At 40.6% G+C, this 26,509-nt stretch overlaps 1 protein-coding gene across 1 annotated transcript in view; it reads right to left on the reverse strand.

The window, feature by feature from the left end:
- plekha6 (pleckstrin homology domain containing, family A member 6) overlaps positions 1-22,226 on the reverse strand; it is a 56,972-nt gene extending 34,746 nt beyond the window's left edge. The window contains exons 1-7 of the mRNA XM_053315054.1: positions 21,916-22,226; positions 20,773-21,375; positions 20,343-20,632; positions 19,852-20,043; positions 19,154-19,757; positions 15,499-15,611; positions 14,938-15,038 (exon numbers count right to left, since the gene is read on the reverse strand). Of these exons, the coding sequence (XP_053171029.1) occupies positions 14,938-15,038; positions 15,499-15,611; positions 19,154-19,757; positions 19,852-20,043; positions 20,343-20,632; positions 20,773-21,375; positions 21,916-22,226 (2,214 nt within the window). The remainder of the gene's footprint in view (positions 1-14,937; positions 15,039-15,498; positions 15,612-19,153; positions 19,758-19,851; positions 20,044-20,342; positions 20,633-20,772; positions 21,376-21,915) is intronic.
- Positions 22,227-26,509: the final 4,283 nt, after the last annotated feature.

Raw genomic sequence — 26,509 nt, forward strand, 5'->3', positions numbered from 1 at the left:
AGTGGTGGATGAACTGTTGGACATTAAAACTAAATCAGAGTGTGCACCTCGAAACAACAGAAGCAGATGTACAGTGATCACATGATATGATGCATGCATCAGTTCCACTGATACTTCACAACTGACATGCAGCCCAAACTTGAGCAAACCAAACATACCAAACAAGACAACAGTGGCATGCATACATCTTTAGGCAACCAACTAATTCAGACATGCAGTGTAACATACATAATCATGCATCCTTTAAAGACAGGACAATTCATTACTAGAAGTGTAAAATACTCTTTACCTTCTGTACTTTCTACCACAACCGAAGACAGCGAGGGTCAGCAGAGCTCACATGGTGGTGGTGGTGGTGGGGGGGGGGGGGGGTAAAGGAGGAGACAGTGAGGTGGTTTGTGATGTCAAATGTTATTGCATTGCTGGCTGGCTGGCTTTGTAATATTGTCCCTCAAAACCTGCCCTCACACTAAAGTAGCCTCTGATTGTACTTCAATTTGCTCTGTTTGTGCTCAAACTGTGTGCTTACACTCAGATATATTGTTGCTTGAGTGTGATGACAGGGTTTTGAGGCACAGTATTACAAACTCTGAATGTCAAATCAATAAATCATGCTCTCAAATTGATATACCACTAAATAATAAAGTTAGGGGAAAAAACTCCACTCACACAGGTTTTAAATATAGATCAGTCAGTGATCTCAGCACAAGGAAAAAAGCTATGCTGCACTTCCTGCTACTAACTGATAATTAACAAGAAATGTAGATGAAACATATTGTTCAAAAGTCATTATGGAAAAGCAGTTTTGTCTAGAAAAAGGTCAAACACCTCCTTATTGTAGCTGAATAATAATAAATGCAGCACTGGTGTCATCTGATTATGTAATATAAAAGGAACCAAAACAATTTTGAATATCACCACTAGAGGGCAGCACAGGCAAAGAAGCTGAACAAAGATGGAGCGTCAAATACAAAAAGTAGACTTCCAACAACAAAGACTTGACATTTATAGTCATTCAGCAGTAACTCAAAATAGTATTTAGGTACTTGAGAATTTGTACATAATGAACTTATCAGATGTACATAATGCAACCTGACAACATCTGTCAGGTGAACTCTATTTACATATAATCCCTGTATTGTTTTGTAGCAAGGCCTGTTTAGAATACCTATAAAAGGTTTCTTCTCTTCTCCAGACCCCATACAACTTCAGCTTTCTGTATTTCTGCTCTAATTGATTGTCCTGATGGCCTCATTTCCAAATGCAGATCAATAAAGTTTAATCTTTTCTGCTGACTGATCCTACGACAAGTAAGTAGATATGTCCATCCTTCAAATTCTAGTGTGGACAATAGTGCCTACAGAAAACATTGAATTCATAATTGTGTGTGTGGTTAAATCATGGCTGAATGTCTTCTTTTGCTACAGATCGTATTGTCTTCATATTTGAAAAAGTCAAAGCAGAACTTACATTGCAAAACTGCTGTGAGAACCTGGAGTAAACATCCATGTTGGTCAACAGAAACTTGTCTTTACTTAGTCACTGTTGCTTTCTGCTAATGAGATCTAACTCAATTTGATCTAATCTCATGTGAATGATTCTGATCTGGAGCCAGTCCTGCTCCTGTTTTTACCAACACAACACATACTTTATTCATTAGCCCTCATTTCTATCAAGACCAGATATTGATGATTGTTGATCAAAGCTTTATATTATAATATTACATTTTACATAGTGCTCCACAAGAAACAAGCAACCACACACATGCAGATGCATACACACACACACACACACACACACACACAAGTAACACAACATAACACATCATGTTTGTGCATTTGTTTGAGCTTGGCTGCAGCAGTGACTGTAAACTGTGTGTGTGTGTGTGTGTGTGTGTGTGTGTGTCATATGAGTGGCCAGAAGACAGCAAGAGGAAATGATGTAATTGATAAACAGGAGTCACTTCCTTCCACGGTGGAACACAGTGAGGCCCAGCCTCCAAGCAAGCACTGACAGCGACCTGATGCAATTGGCTGAAATGGCTGCATAATAAGTAGTAGTAACCTAGCAACAGAGGCGGGGCTGTGGGAGGTGTGTGTGTGTGTGTGTGTGTGTGTGTGTGTGTGTGTGTGTGCAGCTCCCTTCTTTATTGTCCCTCCTTTGATCATTCATCATTCAGGTAGTCAGAGACAGCAGGATGAATGGTGAAAGAAAACATGACAGATCTCTCACACTTCCCTTCTCTTTTCAATGACAGAAATAACATTCATATTGTTTTGTTATCATCCACTCATTGTTTTTGATTTTTTAAACAAAAATAAAAAGGCCTTGTCACATGAAGAACAAAAGAATGTACTGACAGGTATGGAAAGAAAGAGAGAAGCAAGGGAAAAGCTAAAACACATAATAGAAAAAGATGAAACACAATGGGGGAGGGGGTCGTGGGTTGGACAGATAGAGGAAGGGCGCCCCCCAGAAAAAGGAAGAAAAAAAACAGCAGTGTGCCATGTATGTACATGATGCTTTCAAATGTCAAAGCTATTGTGCAGTACCACTCATTGGGCTCCTGCAAAATGTGTTTATAGACTCCATAGGTTTATTGTAGAATGTGTGTGTGCCTGTAATGTACATGTATGAACAAAGATGAACTGCTGAAGCTCTGTGTATAAAATCATAGCTCAGTGATTAATTTCAATAGTGACCCCTTCTTTTATTATGTTATGTTTTTGGGGCATTTTTGTCTTTATTTGAAAGTAGATGAGAGAGAGAGAGAGAGAGAGAGAGAGAGAGAGAGAGAGAGAGAGAGAGAGAGAGAGAGAGAGAGAGAGAGAGAGAGAGAGAGAGAGAGAGAGAGAGAGAGAAGACAAAGGTCCCTTGCCAGAGTAGTGCTATTGTCACTATTGTGAACTCTGTCCCAACAGATTTGCGACAAGTAATAAATAGCTCACTTAAATCAGATGTGTTTCCTAAACTCCTAAAAGTAGCTGCCATTAAGCCACTCTTAAAAAAGAGAACGCTGGATGCTTCCATGTTAATCAACTACAGACCTATCTCAAATCTTCCTTTTATAGCCAAGATCGTTGAGAAAGTGGTTTTTAATCAACTCAGCAATTTCTTGAACTTTTTTGACAAATTTCAATCAGGCTTCCGACCTAACCACAGTACAGAAACAGCTCTTATTAGAGTGTTAAATGACATAAGGTTGAACACTGACTCAGGCAAAGTGTCAGTTCTGGTCCTGTTGGATCTCAGTGCTGCGTTTGACACTGTGGATCACAGTATACTGTTGAACAGGTTGGAAACTTGGGCAGGACTCAGCGGAACAGTCCGAGACTGGTTCAGGTCCTACTTGGAAGAGCGGAGTTATTTTGTGACCATTGGAAGTTGTGAATCTGATCGAGTGGCTATGACATGTGGAGTTCCTCAGGGGTCAGTTCTTGGACCCCTTCTGTTCAGTCTATATATGCTGCCCTTGGGTCAAATTCTGCAGAACTGTAATGTAGACTCACAATCACAGTTATGCAGATGACACGCAGATATACCTAGCACTGTCCCCAGATGACTACAGTCCAATACAGTCGTTGTGTCACTGTTTAGAGCAAGTAACTAATTGGATGAACCAAAATTTCCTTCAATTAAATCAGGACAAAACTGAGGTCAATGTTTTTGGCAATAAAGAGAAGAGGATTGCTGTCAGTAAACATCTCGAGTCACTCTCTCTAAAAACTAGGGACCAAGTCCGAAACCTTGGCGTGCTGATAGACTCAGATTTGACTTTCAGCAGTCACATCAAATCAGTCACCAAAACAGCCTTCTATCAGCTTAAGAACATATCCAGAGTGAAGGGTTTTATGTCTCAAACAGACCAGGAGAAGTTGATTCATGCTTTCATCTCAAGTAGACTTGACTACTGTAACGGTCTTCTGACTGGACTCCCACAAAAAAGCATTAAACAGCTGCAGTTCATTCAGAACGCTGCAGCTCGAGTTTTAACCAGAACAAAGAGATCAGAGCACATTACTCCAGTTCTAAAGTCTTTACACTGGCTCCCAGTCAGCTATAGAATAGATTTTAAAGTTCTGCTACTGGTCTACAAATCACTGAATGGTTTAGGTCCAGAGTACATGAATGACATGTTAGTAGAATATAAACCCAGTAGAGCTCTGAGATCTACTGACTCAGGTCAGATAGTTGAGCCCAGAGTTCAAACTAAACATGGCAAAGCAGCTTTTAGCTGTTATGCTGCACACAACTGGAACAAACTACCAGCAGAACTGACATCAGCCCCAACTGTGAACATTTTTAAATCCAGGTTAGAAACATTTCTCTTCTCCTGTGCTTATGATTGAGCTCTTTTTAAAACACTTTACATTTTAATCTTTCATTTGCACTGTATGTCCTTTTAATGATTTAAAAGCTAATTATTATTTTATGCTGCAATCTTATATTTAATGCTCTATTCTAGCATTTTATTTATGTCTTTCTATTTTTCTGTACTTTGTTTTTATTATGGGGGGGGGGGGGGGTAATTGTATGTTTTAATGTTTCTCAAATTACATGTTTTTCTGTTTTATGTAAAGCACATTGAGTTGCCATTGTGTATGAAATGCGCTATATAAATAAAACTGCCTTGCCTTGTGCTGCAGACACAGCTGGAACACACAGCTGTTTATAGAACGTTATACTGCAATTGAATTGGTACATCAGGGACGTACTGTAGGTCCTAGTTTGCTCCAAATTCTAAACAGCTTCCTTTGCCTTGGATGTGTCCCAGAATATTTTAAAATAGCCTGTTTTCAGCCACTGCTCAAAAGACCTAGCTTTGATCCATTGTTTATTTTTTTTATTCTCTAAATTGCCCTACATTTCCTAGATATTTGAGAAAATGGTTTTAGAACAAGTTATGGAAGTGGCAGTGCTCTACAAGAACAGAATCTTTGAGAAATTTCAATCTGGATTTTGTTACATGGCATCGAAACAGCTCTTCTAATGGTCACATTATTCATTCTGACTGCAGACAGTGCCCTGTATGAGTGCTGCTTGACATTTCTGCAGCATTCCACACCGTTGATCATGCTATTCTAAAAGACATAAGGATTGGGTGGACATTTCTGGAATGGCCCTGGAGTGGTTCTCCTCCTATGTCAAAAAAAAATCGCAATTGTTTAATCTTATTTAATTTTCATGAAATTCTTCAACTGCACAGAAAACATGTGGCACACCACAAGGATTATTTTTTGGACCAATTCTGTTCTCTCTGTTTATGCTACAATTATTATATCATATGTGACTTTGATTGACAGGTGACACTTGGTAGGAGGCGGGGTTCAGCGGACTCGGCGGACACTCCCACAGCGTTTGGGAGCAGAGAAAGAGGCTGATTTTTATGCAACTTTGAAGCCTAATTTCATATATTTGGCAATTTTTTTAATCATTCAAATTTGGCAGGGTGGTTTACAACACACTTTTCTGCGGTATGTCAAACTTTGAACACATATTTATTCTTACTTTACACTTTAATTGCTGCTTAGCTCATGTGAGAAGCTGGATGTCACAAAACTTTCTTCAGCACCTCCGTAATAAGTCCAGCCACTGTTCACTCCCTGTCACAGTAAGGCACATATACGAAACACAGAGCAGCCGTCCCCTCTAAATCTTGTTGTTGGTCAGAGCTTTTTATCTGACAGCTTAGTTAAAGGTTCTGTATTGTAGGAATCAGACATTCCTTCTCATTAGTCTGGGAAACAATGTGCTTAGGCCAGGAAGCAATACAGGAAAAATCTGTCCATTTATGGCTGTGTGCTTCCTCTGTAACCTTTTAGCAAAATTTTGTCATATGTTGTCATAGCAACCATGCTTCCACATGGACTTGTTGTGTGGGGTTTAAGTCCATTTGCATTATCTACATGGCCTTTGTGATTTCATTTGCATCTAACAGTAATGCTGCTGACATACTGCTAAGTTTTTGAATGATCTATAAATACTTACAATCCATCACGTTTCTATCTTTCAGCTGAAATGTTGCATAGAGCTTCATCCTCAAGTTCTTGTTGTTAATATAAAGTGACTTTGTGTCAGTGTGTGTGCTGCATGTGTGTGTGTGTGTGTGTGTGTGTGTGTGTGTACATTCAGGTTTCCAAGTCCAGCCTCCAGTATTTGTAGTTAATGCACCCTTTTAGCTGCAGCACCAGTCGCTGGGAGCTATTGAAATGCTTCCCTAGCTGTGCACACACACACACACACACACACACACACACACACACACACACACACACACATACACACACACACACACATACACACACACACAGCGATCACCACAACTACTATCCTATTACTTGTTAGGAATACTTGTCTGTCTGCCATAAATTCAGCAGTCATCTAAATTTTGAGCTGGTGATTTTAGCTGGATGACACCTAGAGAAATGCTGACAATTCAATTTTTAAAGCCTTAGTTAGTGGGTAGTATTTGGCCCTAAGGGGCTACCCTTAGAGTAGTAGGAGTGCTAGAGGAGTGTCAGCGTATGACAAATAGATGGGTTCTTCCTCTGAGGAATATCAACAAGGGTAAAATGTGACTCTCTATATCAGGATCATTTTAGTCTTTCAAGCTGAGATATCTTTTCAGGAGTAAAGTGCAGATTATAAAGAAGCAGATAAAATTGTCTAGATGTTAAGCTAAGGTCAGGTGTCTCTCTCTCTCTCACAGACATACGAGAATGTCAACTGATTTATACAACCATGTGAAAACCTTAGCAGAGCTGTGAGAACATCTCATTTAGAATTTCTTACAACTTGGTGATAGTTCTATCCTCAGTCACATCTATTTTCGTAGACATAAAAGGCATTTTAAGGAGTTACTGAATCAACTGTATGTGACCTCACACATTTCAAAGTCAATAAAAAAGCTATTTAACAGTGTTGTATGTCATTATGCACTGAAAGTCATTCAGACTTTATTATAGGATTTATTGTTTTAACCCTTACGAAGCCTTGATACTAACAAGACTTGTAAGACTAACTGAGTAAGGTAAAGTAAGGTATGATATCCTAATATAATATCATAAATTCCTGATATTATATACATTCATCTGAGGAAAATGCAACTTTTAAGAAGAGGAAGATCTCCTGTTCACTGATAGAATAGTAGTTCAACAATTGATTTTGAGAGGATCATAATTGTGTTCAAAATGAATGTCAATCCATACAATTGTGGGTATATTTTCCTGACTGAGGTGTGTCATGCCTCACATGCTGCAGGATAAATGCATATGACTTCATGACCTTTGCTCCTCCTCATGAGAATAGCTCTGCAAGGAGGAGGACTGAACAGCCCTCTGACCATGAGATGAGACTTACAGCCTGGTCCCAAAAATGTTCCAGTCCTGTGTTTGGAAGAGTAACAGCTAACAGTGTTCACTCTAGCACACCTGAGTAGTCTTTGTGACAGATGCCCTTCTTCTTTTTCCTTCTCCCTCTCTCTCTCTCTCTCTCTGTCCATCTGTCTATATCCATTAACATTCATGTTCTATTAACGCATTCAATAAGCTAAACTTCTTCCCCGGAGTTGTCTGTGCTTTCTCGTCTCACAGATAATCTGGGCCTGTAGACGTCCGGATGACGGATTCCAGTCCCGGACCTTCTAGCTTCATTGTTGATTTTCACTGTGCTTCTCTCCTCTATCCTTCCTTTCTCTCCTTTTTTCTCGCCACTGTTGCTCATGTGGGAATGTTGGGTCTCTTTAAAGTTAAAACCTGAAGAGTTCGGTTTAGAACCTGCTCTATGTGTAAAGTGCCTTGAGATAACTTTGTTGTGATTTGGCGCTATACAAATAAAGATTGATTGATTGATTGATGTGTCTCAGAATCTATGACATGAACTGAAGGATAGAGAGAAAGTAGCACAAAAGCCCCAAAGGTATTAACATTCATCTTTTCACAGCCAGCTGATAGTTCTGTTGAGCTGTTTGCTGTCAAGAAAGCCGAGGCTATGCTCCACTGCACAAACATTTCACTCATACACACCTATAGGCATGACCCTGTGACTCTGCTGGTTGAGTCACACACATACAAACACACCTTACACTCCTGTTTAATCATTTAGGCAGATGAGTGTGTGTGTGTGTGTGTGTGTGTGTGTGTGTGTGTGTGTGTGTGTGTGTTTCTTTTTTTCTAATGTTAAAGGTGGAATTTCTCATATCAAACTAAATTTTTAATTTCTTAGAGAACTAAAATGCCAACATAGAACGACTGAATGAAGTTTTGCACAACCTGGGTTGCAACTAGTGTGATGTAACACAAGCTTCAGCTGGACAGAGCTTTCTCATTCTCTTACAGAATGTCTCCTGGCTATGGCCACACCTCTACCTCTACAAGTAACAGGTACAACAGGTTTCAACAGCTCTCTGACCAAGCTGCTGATTGAAAACAACACTGTAAAAGGGCAGACCTCTCTTCCATGTGAGTGAACAACAAACCAGAATTTTCTAGTTTGTTAAGCAAGATTTAAGTGGAGTCTAGATTCTTGACACAGACACAGCTTAAGGCCTTTTGAAGCCTGTCTACACCTACGATCACTACTGAGTATTGCTGTTTACCTGACAGATCATCTGACATCCTTGGAACAATATTACCACATTTCCCCAAATTCTGCAATGTCCTTGATAGAAATGATCAGCAACACTGAGAAAATAAGGGTCTCATACTTTAAAGACACTAAACTATTTCTGTAGTCAGACCTGAGTTTCCAGTTAGATGGTAAACACTGTAATGAGTTGCATTGTGATGAGACATAAATAACACTGACAAACATGCTTGTCCAAACAGAACATATCTAAACTGCACAAGAGAGAGAGAGAGAGAGAGAGAGAGAGAGAGAGAGAGAGAGAGAGAGAGAGAGAGAGAGAGAGAGAGAGAGAGAGAGAGAGAGAGAGAGAGAGAGAGAGAGAGAGAGAGAGAGAGAGAGAGAGAGAGAGAGAGAGAGATCGAGAGGGAGAGGGGTTTTCCTTTTTACATGAGACAGCTATGAAGGAGACAAGCTGGGACAGGACCAGAGCTCATCCAATGAGACAGGAGTCCACCCTGGAAAAACACACACTCTGCTTCAACAGTACTCATGTAACTACAACATATCTATCATCTATCTGTAGATGCTACCACAAAAAAATAAACATAACAGTACGTCCCTAAAAATATTTTAGCATGAGTGATGTTTGTTTGTTTCAATATGCTGGTGCAAGGACAAAAGACAAATATGGTCATCCACTCCATAAAAGCTGGGAATGGAGAGATGTTTTTTTGTTTACATTATTTTGAATCCTTTCAAGATACATTCAAGCTCCCTCTGACCTGTGTGCAAGACTGAGACTGGAGCTTTCATCAAGTTTGAGTGAGCTCATTTGATTCCAAACATTTCAGCCTTGAGTCATTTAAAACTTGCATTTCATAGTCTCAGTTTTTTATTCAATTTTCTCATTAATTATTTTCTGGCATTCATTAAATGTCTTCTCTGCATAGACTGCATGTTCCACAGAAATCAGTTTCCTAAACAGCACAGCTGTTCATTTCAGACATTCTTGTGATCACTTGGGTTTTATTTCTATCTTTATTTCCCCTGGTTCTTGTTAAACTAGTCTGATGGTCTTGCACAGGTTGAAGAGGGGTTAACCAAAATGGGTTTTGAGGACCAGTGCTGGTATTTTTAGATTGAGGTTGCCAGGGGTTGATGATTTATATTAATTCCCAACTACCAACAAAATAGACAGAATACACAGTAATCTCATAACTCTCTTAAACATATGCTGTCCAGTTCATTGAACAAATATTAATCAGTCTTTGTAAACTTATGATGGGTAGATGATATAACAGGCCACAATTTTGGACTTGATCCAAAAGGAGCCCATGGAAAACCTACCGAAATATGATGTGCATAAATTAATACAATTAAAAAAACCCAGTCTGATGGGAAATGCAGTCACCCTGAACAGACCCAACACTGGCAGCAGCATGATGCTCAACCAATTAACGTGCCAGTAAAAATAAATGCAAGAAGAAGGAAAAAATATTTTTTACTTGCTCCCCCCTGTCACTACCTGATGTGAGTCACTACCCGATGTGAGTCACACATGCACAGTTGAGTCCACCAAGGTCCGCCATATTGGACAGTTATGTATGGCAACTCCACTTGGAAATGAGAAATATGAACTGATGAGTGCTTTTTACATCTCTAAGGTTATAGTTTATCTTGTATTTTAAATATTGTTTTGCCAGCTGCAGCACTGTGAGAAGAGTTATTTCTGTGTGTCCTCAGCAGTTGTGTTGTGTAGAGCTGTCAGTCATTACACACGTGACCAGAGGAACATTTGTGCGTCTGTGTATTTTTCACATTAATACTCATAAATACTTCCTTTAAGGGCTCTAAGTAAAGGTCTAAGTAAAAAGTCCCAGTCATATCAGCCGCTAACTCAGATCAGGATATATTAGTTTATATAAGTATATATAGGCTAGTAGTAGTATAGTATATATACTGCGCATGGCTTGGTCGGACTCACATCGGGTAGTGACATTGTACAAAACGGCTGGTGTATTAATTCTTCTCTGGTTACAATACATACAGATGTACAAACTTGTGTTGAACTTCTATTGTTTCTATACTTTGTGCATCCAACTGCTGAAACATGTATGAAATACATCTATCCAACCTATAACAGTAGTTTGTCCAAGTGGTGTTGCTGTACGTTGGCGGAAGTGACTGCACATGTGTGACTCACATTGGGTAACAACACTCCTCCCTTACTGTCATTTTATCCTCCACATACACACCAACACGTCACACCATTTTCAACCTACAGTATACTTAAGCCTGTCTACATTCTATCATGTCAACTTTGTCAAAGGACATATTTGTGTTACGTTCTGTCTTGCCATACCTATGATGTCATGTTTCACTCATAAAAATAAAAAGACAATCACACTCTCTTCCTGTATCAGTTTCTTTTCTTTCTGGGGGAATGTTGAGAGAGTATAGTCTAGAGAGCTTCATAACCTTTTTTAAGTGCAGAGTGGCCCCGGGGCCCATTAAAAATTAACACTGTATAGGTGTAATTGACCTCACTCTTGGTTTGATTTGTATTCAATAATAAACCAAATCCACTCACAGTTTAACAAGCAAAAACCTTAATAACATTTAATAAATAATAAAATGACATAATAAAATGTGATCACCACAAAGATTTTTATTAAAATTTTATTAACTTTTACTGATAATTCATGGAACAAATATAGCAATAAAACATGTAAAGGCTTAAGTCAGGCTTATTCATAAAAAAAGAGCAATATTTAGATTTTACTTTTAACAAGAAAAGAGGGACTCAGAATAAAAATCAATCAATCAATAAAAAAGGTGGTGATGAAATAAATGCATTCAAAATAAAATATTTTTTAAATTAAATAAATAAACTGTAAACCTCTGGAGTGGTGATATGCTGATTGCAGATAGTTGACATGCACCTGTCACTTTAAAATGGTTTTGAATCACAAACATAAGCACTGTGGTGAGAACAGAATTGGTCGGTACGCACATGTATCCAGCGGTGATTTTGCGCATGCACTTATAAAGAACATTTTTGCGCACATATTAGTGATTTAAACCACTAGTTTCAGTATTAGAAAAGCATAATAAGTCATATAATGAAATAACTATTTCTAAAATCACAACATAACAAATAGATTTGCGCTTATAAAAGCAAGCAGGTCACCACAGCCTTCAGAAGCACTCTGGTGCTATCAGCCTCACAGACAAAGTCAGTGTCAACAACTAAACAAACAGAGCTCTGTTAAACTGCACCCAGACAAGCATGAACTGAAGAGAGGGCCAAGTTCAACTCTAAATAAGCACAGAAATGTCCCAATGGCACACATTATATCAGCTTTGATACACAGGTACACAGTGTTCAGTACTGCTGCAGGCTGTTCTATGAACTTCCCTCAGATTTATTGAATAGTCAATGAGTCAAAACAAGCTGGATTTGATATATGTGTATATGAATCCATGCAGAGAAACACTTTGTAATTGGACTGCATATATTAAAACTTCAAAACTACTATAAATGTAACATAGATTACAAGTCACACTTGTATTGGCTGACTGGCATCAGCTCTCTATAATACGCTTCATTATCAGTGGCCCATTCACAGCTGTGTGAATCTCTCAAGCTAGCTGTATATTAAAGAGTCCTGCGGTTTTAATCTGGCTGAACTCTGTGTTAAATGATAAACTGGTACATGTGTGACTGAAAGCATGTTATAGATGCAAAATTCATGAAAGTTGGTTTGAAATCATATCCAAAACCTTAACTACTCTTAAATACCAAAACACTCCTGTGGACAGCCTCCATGTCACACACCTGCTCTCTTTCATTCAACTCTAGGACACATCTCTTATTATTCACCTCACATTAGAAGGGCTTTAATGTATTGTGCTAATAACTTCAGGGCAAACTTTGACATGCTGTTGCACAAACTCAGGATGGTAGTGGCTGTGTTGTTTGGTGGATTTTAATGTGTTCTTTACTAATACTTATTAAACAGGCAGCAATCATTTTGTTTTGGCGGATTAGCTCTCTTGCTGTTTGGACTCATCAAATATCCATCAAACAGCCTTTCCTGCCAGATCTAACTGTATAATGATGTGCTATAAATGGTAAAACAGCTAATCTGGCTCTGTCCAAAGATCAAATATAAACCTGTCCATCCCAGTGTTCATAGAAATGATGATGCTCTCCTCTGTGCCTCCTTCTGATGCAAACAGTCTGAGGCTGTCACTGTTAGCTTAAAACAAGCCAAGCTGGCTTTAAAATCATTACTTTTTAAGACTAACTTTGATTCAAAGGCCTTGTCAAACTGTTTAGTATCTACCTCCTTTTTTTAACTCCAGTATATTTATGATGAATTTAGTATTAACTGTAATGCATTACATGATTACATGATGAAACATGATTTTGAAAGTGTACACAAATATATTGGATTCTTTATATGAACTACCAGGCAAGATTACTAACCCCTAACCCTGAGACCAACACTGGGTGGCTAACAAGCAGAACACTAACCCTAATGGCTGATTTAAGCTTCTGCGTCAGAGCGACGCCGTGGTGACGCCGTCGCTCCGACGTCGTCGTTGTCCTTTCGAAGTTCTGCGTAGAGGAACGTGTTGCTAGGGGTGACTGTGTGTGTGTGTGTGTGTGTGTGTGTGTGTGTGTGTGTGTGTGTGTGTGTGTGTGTGTGTGTATGTGTGTGTGTGTTGTTTCAGAGGAGTCTATCTGTATCCTTGTTTATCTTCCGGTCACAGTAACATGTAGCATTGCGCTATGTGGGCTAATAACAGAAAACAAAACCTTTTGTTCATTATTAATAAATAAAGCAACTGCCGGAGAGGGCTACACGTAGCTACGCCGTCGGTCTCACGCAGAAGCATAAATCAGCCTTAACCCTGAGACCAACACTGGATGGATAACAAGCAGAACACTAACCCTTGGCAAACTATAAAGGCTGTACTGAGTATATTTGCACTTCACTGCAGGTGTGTGTGGAGGACCCAGTATATGTGTGTGTGTGTGTGTGTGTGTGTGTGTGTGTGTGTGTGTGTGTGTGTGTGTGTGTGTTTGTGTACACTGGGTACATGTACTGGACTTTGGTCCAGAGCTTGCACTGATTGTGCAAAGAAAGATCCAACAAAAAGGACTAAATGTTCTGAAAAGTGAGGAAAACTGATAATGACAAACAGTAAATGTAGTGAAAGAAAGGGCACGGTGAGAGGGAGATAAGAAAGAGCAACATAGACAAGAGAGAGCTGAAGGAGCTAGAAAGAGAGAGCTGCCAGTGCATGTGTGTTTCATGCTGATGCTGAAGGGGAAACAAGGCTAACTTTCCAACTTACATAAAGCTTTACTCAGCAGTTTGAGGCTTAGCTAACCCACATTACATCCTCATCATCATTCATCATGTATTCAGCTCTGACAAACAGCTCTGTCAGGTGGCTCTGTGTTGCTGCTGCCTCTGGAGCTTTATTCACCACTTTCAGCACTGCTGATGTGATTCATCTAGATCTGAGAGAGAACACATCCTTGATCTGTTTGCCAGGAAGGGCAATAATAATAAAATGAATCTGTTTGTGGTCGTTGATGATGTGATTATTACTTCCCACCAAACCACAGTGTGAACTTAAGCTCCAAAGTTTCTTCAGGTGCTACATGCTGATATTATTGAATCTGGTCCCATTCAGAGAAATGTTGTGCTGTCCACCTTCTAAATTGGTTCTATGTTTGAGCACGGTCAAGATAAAAAATTACTCACTATCTAATAACGGTCATCAGTCAAACTGACTGCTTTTACTCCTGCAGCTCTATGTCATCCTCTTCTGAAACAATTCAATTGTCCAAAAAACTCTGAATGTGTAGTGTGACTGAAAACAGCTCATGTTTAATCTGATGTAATATGCAAATATTGGGTTTCTGGTTCAGGAGTTTTAACACAATGATTACATTAGTCAGGTACTATATCTGTTTTTTTTTTTTAAAGAAGCAGAACTAAGAATCTGATCAAACATTCAAGGCCAGTTTTTGAGGATAAAAACACATTTCAGTTAATAGTCAAAAAGTACTGAGGTTACATGCCCACAATGGGAATCCATATCTATTAATGGAACTCCTTATTCAACATTCCCTCTTCAACTGAAAAATCCCATCAGCCGTCCATTCTGATGAGATTCCAATCCCAAAGCTTCTCCCCACGGAGCTCTTAAATAGTCATAAATAATATCATGTGACTCAGCCATGAAGTCGGTCAGGTTCTATCAATCAGAACCAAACGAAAAGCCTTCAACGAGCCACAGCAATGCAGTTATACACAGCACCCTCTATCCCTGCACCAGGATGTTACTCACCTTAAAGGCAAACTTGCGGGTGATATTATCCGAAGGGTCCACTCCCCCAATCTGGAAACTGAGCAGCGGCAAACTTCCTAACACTGTGTCCTCTTTCTCATCTGTGAAAAAGGAAAATGGAAGATGTTAAAGCATCCTAAGCATCAGAGAAACAGGAGCAGCATAGCTATAAATACTGTGTGAGAGAAATAACAAAGTCAGCCTGAGCCAGTTGATTCGACCTGCAAGATAAAAGACAGCAAAACAGAGGAATGTTCAGTAGATTGTAAACATGAGAGCAGAATCAGCACTGCTCTCCTCCAGCTCACTCTGCTCCCACAGTGACAGCTTCCTAGAATAGATCCATTACGGTCCAAGGGTTCCTATGATAAGCGGTGGTCACGGTTGACACACTCTCTCTCTCTCTCTCTCTCACACACACACACACACACACACACACACCAAGATGCAGTGGTGATAAACAGGAGCACTGTAGAAGAGGAGGACGGCTACCGACTGAATAATGGAAGCAAGCATAAAAATTTTAGCAGTTTGAAAAAGGATAGATTCCTCTCCTCCTACCTCTTATTTCCCGAACACAGATCTGCACCGACACATGCTCTGCCGCTGACTGAGTGTGTGTGTGTGTGTGTTTGTGTGTGGTTATGTGGGTGGGTGAGAGAGCGAGAGCGAGAGAGAGACAGAGAGAGAGAGAGGGAGAAAGAGAGAGAGAGAGCAGGGAGACAAAGATCTGAGGGAGGGGGAAGGGCTTTTGCAATCATACAATATGCTGAGCCCTTGCCTGTGTGTGTGTGTGTGTGTTTGCGTGTATGTGTGTGTGTAAGTGAGTGAGAGAGCAAGAGAGAGAGGAGAGAGGGAGGGGGAGAAGAGAGAGAGAGAGAGAGAGAGAGAGAGAGAGAGAGAGAGAGAGAGAGAGAATTATCAGCCCATGTGACTTAGTGTTGCAGGAATCTTGTCACCTGGCCAACTGTACCTGCTGCTTGTCTGCACACACACACGCCACACACATACACGTGCATAAAGGCTGACAGGTAAATAAACACACCTCTGCCCCACTCTTGCTTGTGTCTCCCACACACATTAAAATTATTTACTAACGTCTGTACAGAAATTGCACAAAACCTTGAAACTGCATTCTTTTAGACCATGTGAGAATAAAACACATAATGCAACACACAACTAATACATTTTAAGTTTCAGAGGCTGGTTAATTTTGGGTATTCTGATATGGAGATTTCAGACTCAATTGAGTAATTTTATCTTAAAGGGATCAGTCAGACAAATAGTTGTGTTCTATTGTTCCAGATGTGTGTGTCTGTCTCTAGGAGTTCTGCCTCAGGAAGTCAGTGGTGGGTGTCCGAAATATTAAACATTCATCTGCAATTTTATGTGGGGGTTGCCATAAGTGCATATGCAGTAGCATATACAGTGCCTATAGGCAATCATCCTACCCATTTGAAATAGTTATTTTATTTGTAATACAAGTTAAAATAAAATTAAAAAAAAAAACATATTAAAAAATGCAAAACTAAAATTAAAAAAAAAAAAGTCATCAGTCCCCTACTTTAATTCTTGGTAGAGCCACCTTTTTCTTTAATTACAGCCATTACTCTTTTTGGATATGTCTCTACTAGCTTAGTACATCTAGACTAGGGATGCACTGATCCGATATTAATATTGGATATGGGGGGATAACGGGGCCGATAATGGGGCGTGACGCGTGCCACTTCATCAGCAGCATGCTGGTAGACTCACAACAAACACACAGAGCACACATGGGCAACTAGCAGCACAGAAGTCAATTTGTAAATATCAATAAATATGGAAGCAAACGCATCTAAATTACTGAATGAAGTCGTGACAACTGTCCACCACACAGAGCAGCTAACGTTAGCCTCTGCCGCAATTTTCTGTCATTTCTCAAGAGTCTGTTCAAGGCAGGAATACAGTGTCTTTATTCCACATCGCTGTTATGTATAAAAGGTCAGGACATGGAATGCGAGGACAGAGTTATTCCGCCAGTAAGGCTACAGATGAAGCGGCTGCAGGACGCTGTTGTGTTAGCTGTGGTCGACTGAGCTAGAGAGTTAACTTGGTTTTACATATCTTATGTCTTTTAACAACTTTTTATTTTTCTTATTTATTTTTAGGAGGAGGAGCAGATAGGAAGAGAGACAGAAAATGCTAAACCCTTGCCACTGATGCAGCTAAATATTGTAAAATAAGTTACATGAGGGCAAATCAGTAAAGAACCTAATAGTTTTTGTTTATATCTTTAAATCACTATCTTTAAGGCAGTATTTTTCAGCATTTGGAGTCTTCTTTTATGGGGACTGTGTTGTCAAATTACTGAGTTAAGTTGTTGACAACTCTCCACCGTTGTCTGTCAGGGCTCAGCTCTGCCCCCAGTGAGAGAGAACTGCTCCTCTCGTTAACAAACATAATTTTGATAACCTCACAATGAGAAAGCTCTGCTCACCCCGTGATCTCTGGTTGGGAACCATGGGTCTGGAGGAAGGGTCAGCCATTGATCTGACTTAAGAGGAGTCCAAAAGCTCTAACAGACAGTAATGAGTCCTTTTAAGAAGGGCTTAACCAGACAGTTCTCTGCCCACAGTCTTTATGGTAGAACAAAATGACTGCAGATTTGAACTATATATAGAGCCTTACTAATCTACTAACAGCTGGAGGAAAATAAACAGATAGATAGCATAATGTGTGCCCCTCTCCACACACCAGCACTGAAAATCTGACCATTTTGTGCTGTAGTGGATGGAGAAAGTGTTTAAGTATATCACTGGGAGTCCATCTCAACTTAACCAAGTATGACAGTAGTGGGCTAATATCAGGAGATGATGAGTCTGCATACCGGGATGAGGTTCAGAGGCTAGTGAGGTGGTGCTCAGCCAATAAGCTAATACTAAACACAAAAAACAACAACAAAGGAACTCATAATTGATTTCAGGAAGGGTACATCTTCCACTATTCATAGGGGGTGAATGTGTGGAAAGGGTTCAGAACTTCATATTTCTTGGCATCCACATCTCCATTAACTTCACCTGGTCTGTTAATACCACGGCTGCATTTCCTGAGGCTTCTGAGAAGCTGCTAGTGGTATTCTACTGTTCTGCCATTGAGAGCATACTGGTGTACTGCATCACAGTCTGGTATGCTGGCTGTTCTGCAATGCAATGTTCCGCTATCTCAGCAGAGCCTCAGCCACCATCACAGACTGTACGCATCCTGATCACCATCTGGTCCACCTTCTGTCCTCTGGGAGGTGCTAGAGATCACTTAAAACCTGGACTACCAGATTCAGTATTTTATTTATTTTATTCATTTATTTATGTATGTTCTGGAATGTTTAAGTTGAAAAAAAAGGTTATAAGAACAATACTTTCCACACATATCTTGGGAAAGTTGATTTGACAGAAAACTTATTTAATTATAATTATAACTATTCAAATGACTTATCTCTTAACTCCCCCCTATTTTTATCAGCAGATGCCTCAGTCGGTGTTTTGTTGGAGTAACTGTTATTTGGTGTGCCTCTCACCACCTCTTTCCTATTCTGCGAGCTTGCACTTTTTGTCCCATTGTCGTGCCAAGGGTTAGGGTTAGTGTTAAAATGTACCACCTATTTGATTACTTAGTTGTAGTGTCGGCACGCAAATAACAAGGCCAGAGTGTAGAATACAATACTGTTTACTTAACAGCTTAGTTGGCAGTACAATACAACATCGTGTTCAGAAGTCGCCATCTTGAATCTCTTCTTCTACGCTCTCGCAACGTTACAACCGTAACTACTTTACGACACTGCCACCTAGTGTTATAAAGTAGCAATGATGTAATCAGGGAACACAACATCTTGTCTCTCTGTAAAAGAATACATTCTCAATATAAAGTGAATGCTAATAGGAAAACAAAACGTAATAAGTAAATCCTTCTGCAATATGGCTGTAGCTCTGCCATGAACTAAACACAAATAATCAAATACTCTTGTGTACCATTAGCATGGGTATCATGAATAAGGTAGCTTTACGTAAGGCACATTAAACAATGTAACAGTGATGATCATTGTCAATAAAAGAATTACTTTTAACTTAACCTTCACTAATGTCTAGTGCATAACAGTAATACTTGAACCTTGTAAACTGTCTTAGCTGTAATAATCAAGTTACTACAATCATCTCAGCTTCTTTGGTCAACCTATGACGTAACATAGTCCTTATGCCACTTGGGCTTGTGTTTGACACGTTGCTGTTTGTGAGAGGGGGAATGACTAACACCTGTGTGTAGCAGTCCAGATGTGTCACAGTCTTGTCCAACCAATGGAGGAGTGGGGGCAAGATGTGCAGCATTCCAAGTCTTTCCATCACTCAGTAAGAAGGAGTTTGGACCTATTCTCTTCCTCACAGTTGCAGGGGAAGTGAATCTGGGATGAGCTTTAGGGACATGATGAGGCTTCCTTATCCTCACTCTGTCTCCTTCTCGGAAAGAAGGCATGCGTGCGCCACGTTTAGCATCAGTGTAATGCTGCATATTTTCCTGATGTCTCTGAACTGCATGACGAGCAGAAACATCCAGCGGAGACATGGCAGACGGCAGGGGAAGAATATCCAGTTTGGTGCGCATCTTCCTACCATAGAGGAGTTCATATGGTGAGGTTGAAGTTGCAGCATGTGGCGTTGCACGATACACCTGGAGCCAGTTCATAACAATCTCTTTCCATGGTTGTGACTGTTGAATGGCGGTTTGAATGCAGCTTCTCAGAGCACGATGGAATCTCTCAACAGCTCCGTTAGCAGCAGGATAGTAGACTGATGTGGGAGATACCTTGGGTGTGCAGGAATGAGGCAAAAGCTGCAGAAGTGAACTGTGGCCCATTATCTGTGACTACGCTCTCTGGGTTACCATGACGGCAGAATACAGAGATCAGGAGGTGAATAACATCTGCAGTAGTGGCAGTACGTGAAAAGGCCAGCTCAAGCCAATTAGAGTAATAGTCTGTCAGTGTGATGGCATACCTGCAAGCAGGAACTGCTGTATCAAAGGGTCCAACAATGTCAATGCCAAGTTTCTTCCATGGCCCATCAGGCAGTGGAACTGGTTGCAAAGGAGCAGGGCGAGTAGAGGCTGTTTTGTCATTAGCCTGGCAGAGTATACAGGAAGCGATGCAAGACTGTACTTGTGAGTCCATTCTTGGCCACCAGTAGAGGTTGCGCAGGCGTTGTTTTGTGCGGACGATCCCTTGATGACTCTCATGTGCAAGCGTGATCAGTGTGTGTCGTAAGGAGAGTGGTGCAATGAGTCTTGAGCCTCTGAGGATGTAGTTATCCTTGACTGAGAGCTCATCTCGGATTGTGTAGTATTTGGCCAATACACCACTTACTGATTTAGCGCACTCTCAATTTGTGAGCGCAGGGCGGACAGTTCAGGACAAGCAGAGTCAAAGTCGGCCACTGGAAGGGAGCTCAGGGTAGCAGAAATCTGTGCCACCATCTCGGGTTCTGCATTTGGAATAGAGTCAGAAGGCACAGGCAAGGGAAGACGTGACAGGCAATCAGCCGTGTAGTTCTGGGAGCCTGGTCGATAGACAATATCATAGTCAAAACAGAGCAGTCGTGCAGACCAGCGGGCATTCCAGCCCGACCGATTCCTTTTGTGCTGAGCAGTGTTGTCAATGCCTGGTGTTCTGTGCGGAGAGTAAAACGGCATCCCCACAGGTATGTTCTCCATTTCTCCGTAGCCCACACACAGGCGAGTGCTTCTTTTTCAACAATCGAGTATTTTCTCTCTGTTTCAGTCAGTGTGCGTGAAGCAAAAGCCACTGGCTTTTCTGTGCCATCACGCTGCACTTGTGCAAAGACAGCTCCAAGTCCGTAGTCACTTATATCTGTGGAGATCACAGGTCGCAGAGAAGGGTCGAAAAGAGCAAGTGCAGGACTGTTCACGAGAAGATGCTTGACTTCCTCAAAGCTGTTTTGTGCTGCAGGGGTCCATGTGAATGTGTCTTTATCACTGGCACAGGCACGCATAGGAGCCACAACTGTCGCAAAGTTAGGCAGAAACTTTGAGTACCAGGATACTAGGCCCAGAAATGATCTCAGGGCAACAGCATCAAATGGGGGAGGGGCTTTCAAGACGGCATTAATATGCTCTTGGTCAGGAAGGATGCCATCTGCGGTAATGGTATGGCCTAGGAAGCGTAGGGAGGTCTTCCTGAAGTGACACTTGTTCTCATTGAGCACCAGTCCAGCCTCCTTCAGCTTTTGGAGGACAGTGTTGAGGTTCTGGTCATGCTCAACAAGGGTGTTGCCATAGACGATGAGGTCATCCAAATAATTTTGAACACCTGGGAGGCCGTTGAGGATTTCAGCCATCATTTTCTGGAAGGCTGAGGGAGCAGACGCAAGACCGTAAGGAACTCTGCGGAATCTGAACAGAGTCACACTTAAGTGTATCTGGTGCATGACAAGGTTGGTTTAAGTATAACACAGTCAGTTTAGGTAGCTGGATCTCACCTACATCACTTGTCTTGGAGGAGCAACAAACACAAGCAAAATGTCCAACTTTATGGCAAGACTTGCAAGTTGCTTTGGCTGCAGGGCAATGAGAAGAATTAGCCAGATGTTTGTCTGAACCACACCTGTAACAGCTGCGGGAAGATGTAGTAGTGGCACTGGATGGCTTATTTGGGCGAGTGTGCTGGTTGTATTTCTTTTTAGTGAACTGTGAACGGGGCTGCACAGCTTGGACTGGAACACTGTCATTTGCTGCAATTGCTTTGGCTTGTTGAACAGCGGATTCTACTTGTGATGCAATTTTTAAGGCTTTGTCCAGTGTCAGATCTGGTTTGAGAAGGAGTCTCTCTCTTATGTTTGGGTTAGACACATGTTCAACTGATCACGGATAATTTCATCTGTTTTATCATCAAATCCGCATTTTGAAGCAAGATCACGCAGCACGGCCACATACTGTGCAATAGTCTCATGAGGTGCTTGTCTTCGCTGTCTGAAGGCATGTCGTTCCACAACAACATTTACTTTGGGTGTATAGTGTTTCTCTAGAGCAGCGACAGCAGAGTCAAAGGTGTCACCTGTATCTGGTAACGAGTAGAAAGTCCGTTGTCCCTCTGCTCCGAGACAGTGGAGTAATGTAGCTCTCCTGCGAGCTTCAGGCCAAGCGTTTCTCGTTGCATTAATTACCAGCAGGTAATTGTTGAAGGGTGTCGACGGCTCTCCCGGGCACGGCAAAAACATCGGAGGCGCAGGCACGTTTCCAGCCATGTTGAGTCAGCAAAAGGGGTAAAACACGTACGTCAGGATCCCACTCGTCGCCAAAATGTAGTGTCGGCACACAAGTAACAAGGCCAGAATGTAGAATACAATACTGTTTACTTAACAGCTTAGTTGGCAGTACAATACAACATCGTGTTCAGAAGTCGCCATCTTGAATCTCTTCTTCTACGCTATTGCAACGTTACAACCGTAACTACTTTACGACACTGCCACCTAGTGTTATAAAGTAGCAATGATATAATCAGGGAACACAACATTAGTGATCCTATGTTACTGTTTGGAAGCTACATCCAAATACGCTGTGATTCAATGTTTTGTAAAGAATTCATTCATACAAATACATTTAATGCTGTAAAATCAAGATCACTCATCATTTTAACGCTGCCAGCCTCAATTACATCTATTTGACTTGAAATGTACATTCAACTGAATGCAACATTGCAAACAATATTTTGTTCCCCTTTCTTAAAGGGAAAATGATAATAATCATCATGAAAGTTATGTATTGCAACTTTATAGTGATTTTCATAACACATGGTTCCTTCAACATCCATAATGCAAATTAGGTGGAGTCATGAGTAAAGGTTAGGTAAGGTTATGCGTCAATAAACATATTGTCAGCATTTCAGAAAAGGTAAGAAGTTTAATCAGCTAATTTGAATGTGGAACAATTTGGAAAAGAAGGGCTTCAAGACTCAAGGTCTAATGAATCTCATGGATATACTCTCAGATTCAGAGGGATTTCTGATTTTACCCAGTAACAAGAAATACTATTTCTGATTGGCCCATAGGTCACGAACTCGGGACAGCTATGAACACGTTGCTGTTCATTTCTGTATATAATATATTCATTTCTGTGTGGTGGGATCTATCACTTCTCAGCGTGAGAAATGACAGGTGTGGTGTGTGAGCATGTGAACTGCTTGCAATGTGTGTGTCTCACAGTCAATGAGTGATAATTGAGAGGTCTGTCTGATTTTATTTTTCATTTTTGGAATGATCTCTCTGTAAAGGCAGATTGTGGAGACATTTTAATCCTTCACAATCTAATATTGTCATATTGCACACCCCTACTCTACATGTTTAGCTTTGTGCTCTTAAGTGGTAACTGAAAGTTCCCGTTCTGTCTGACTCTGAACTGATTGGACAATTTAATTGGTATTAAATTACCTGCATTAAACTGGATTAAGTCATATTTTTCAGATTGATTTTGGTCTGTACATATTAACAATTAATCCTCAATACACACAAACGTTAGTGTTCCTTAAAGTCCGTGTAAAGTAAGAATAAATATGTGTTCTGAGTTTGACATACCACAGAAAAGTGTGTTGTTAACCACCCTGCCAAATTTGAATGATTTAAAAAATCGCCAAATATATGAAACTAGGCTTCAAGGTTGTGTAAAACTCAGCCCTTTTCTCTGCTACTAAATGCTGTGGGAGTGCCCGCCAAGTTCACTGAAACCCCGCCCCCTACCAAGTGTCACCTGTCAATCAAAGTCACCACCCCTATCAGAAACCATAGACTGTATAAAAGAAATGGACGTAACATCCGTGACGTCACCCATTGGTTTGTGGACTGCTGCTCGGAAGCCAATAGTTTCGAATCTAGGCAATGCCACCTTGAAAATTTCAGGTAAATGCCGGGAAAAAAAGAACATGGATTCTACTTATATGGGCATGAGGCGGAGTCATGGGCGGAAGTATAGGCGGGGCCAACGGCGGAGCGGGGAGGTTGCGATTGGTTGCGAGGGCTGGATCTCGAGGACATTGGTCAATCAACCTGTCAATCACGACGTAGCCATGCCCCAATGCATACCCTGCTTTATCGTCAAATATAAAATCCAAAAATTTCACAAATGAACACCAGACTGCATTGAAGAAGGCTTTAAACTAGCGATTGAGACCATTAACACATTTTGAAAATGTTTACTGAGATTAGAAATCAAGTGAGAAATTGGTGAATTCTCCATTGACTTGTATAGAGACGGAAGTTCCTTTGAACACAAAACGGTCGTCCCCTGGTGGCGTTGGCCTCATTTCAGAGGACCGGAACTCCCCACCTGCCAGAAACATGGACGCTGCTAGCTCGGCAGCTAATTCAGCTTACTGGCTAACTGTAGACTGGAGTAGTAGTGTGCTCTGAATGTATTTATACCTCTACAGCAGCAGAGGCGGGTTTATGATTTTCAGATCCGCCCACTAAATCCTGAACACCGAAATCTTGAAACACAATTTGTGAAGCCTAGCTCCACAATTCAAATCTAAATGGTTGAAATGCTTTTTACACCTTTTTTAGAAATACATTTATGACCTATATAATGTGTTTAGGAGAAAATGTCTGAATTCACTTCACAAGGTCTTTAAGGTTCAATTCTTGGACCAATATTACTCACTTTATATATGCTTCCTTTAGGTAGCATATATAGGTATATAATAAGTATATCAATCATAAAGTGTCATTTACATTAGAAATATCTGACTTTTACAATAATACTAACATTGGCCTAGTATATGTGTGTGAATACAAACATATATGAAGTAGGAACCACAGTGCTGTGCCTTAGAGGAAACAAAGACAGTTCTGTAAAACACAACACAAACAACAAAAGTCTGGCGCTTTTTTCCTCCTCTTGTGCCCATTTTTTGGCTCTTAGTCTTTGCTGGCATGGCAATTTTAGTGGTAAATTGCAGTGCCACACATTCCTCCCTCCATTGCTCCCTCTCTCTGCCTTCTTTTCCAAAGCACAGCTGGGTCAGGCAGAGAAAGAGCGGAGGTTGGGAACAAAACAGACGTGTTTAGAATAAGAGAGAATCCCCAGCAGAAAATAAAATAAAGTGAGAAAAGAAAAGCTTACTTAGAGGCCATGTTTGTAATGAGAGGTCTGTAAAACGTTACCTGGATTATTTTGTTGCATGGTTACAGGGAGAGGAAGACAAAAGAGAGTCAGAACTGTAAAATAAAGAAAAAGAAGTCGTGCAGCAGTGTTTCTTGAAGAGACTGTTTTGTTAACTGTTTTATTATTATTATTATTTATGTTAGTTTGTTTTCTGGAGAATCCTGCTTTATTGCTACAATACTGCACAAGGATATTTGAGTTAGCCATCAGCTCTGAGGCACTGGATAAACTGGGGCGATAAAAAGAAGTGGATACACTATCAGAAGCGGGGCCCCCCACTCATATGAAAACTCTTCAGTAGCATTAAGCCAAAAGAAGTTAGTTCTTTCTCTTCTACATGGCTTCCACATCATTAGGCCCATAGAGCAAGAGCACCAGCAACTTCAGGTTTCTGCTTCTGTCAATGAATGTGTGTGATTCTTACAGTGTCTGTTATCCAGCTGTTTATACTGTTGATAATTGTACAGCCTCTGTACAATTATTGCATTTTAAACATCAGAGGTAGGCTCACACCACCTAACAAGAAATGAAGAAGATTTCATCATGGCTGCCGGAGCAGGTACCGTTAGCTGGTTAAAACGTTTTGCTAGCATAAAGATACACATGCTAAAATGTCCAAGAGAGACGCAAGGAAAGCGAAGAAAGGAGGACTGATAATGGACGTAATTCCCGAGCACGTGTACTCCCTCTCCTCTCCAATGTCCCAACCCAAAAAAAATTTGTACTGAAATGGAGGAAGAAATGGTTTCCAATGTCGACATCCTAAAGGCCATTATCGGACTGAATGACCGCTTCTCCAAGTTGGAAGAAATGGCAATAAAAAACACAGCTGAGATTACAACAGTGAAAGAGAGCGTGAAGGGACTGGAAATTCAATGGAAAGGAACAGATGCCTCTGTGAAGAAGCTGAATGACCAATTCACTACACTGCAGAAGAAACAGGATGGAAAGGTACAGCAGCAGGTGGAATCTGCATCTTATGAATCTCCCAGAAAACAACAAAGAGGATGTGAGAAAAGAGGTGATGGAGATTATCACCAGATAGTCCCAGAGGAGAAAAGCAAGCTTGGATTCATGTTTGACACTGTGCACATGAATCGGGCCCCCAAGAGAAGGATAAAAGCACATGTCCCATCATCATACAGTGTGTTTATAAATGAATAGTTACTGATGCATTTAGATAAACCATTTTTTTTTTATAGGAAAGTGTTTTTCCCAGCATGAGACCCCCAAAATAGACTGCGACTTATACACCGGTTGTTTACGGTAATTATAAAAAATAATAATAATAATAATTATAATTATAATGATACAGTGCTTAGGCTCTAATAATTCCTTCAGATACAATATTGCCTTCCCACCACTCAGTACT

Source organism: Scomber japonicus, chromosome 3 (assembly GCF_027409825.1).
Source record: "Scomber japonicus isolate fScoJap1 chromosome 3, fScoJap1.pri, whole genome shotgun sequence".
NCBI classification, from domain to species: domain Eukaryota; kingdom Metazoa; phylum Chordata; class Actinopteri; order Scombriformes; family Scombridae; genus Scomber; species Scomber japonicus.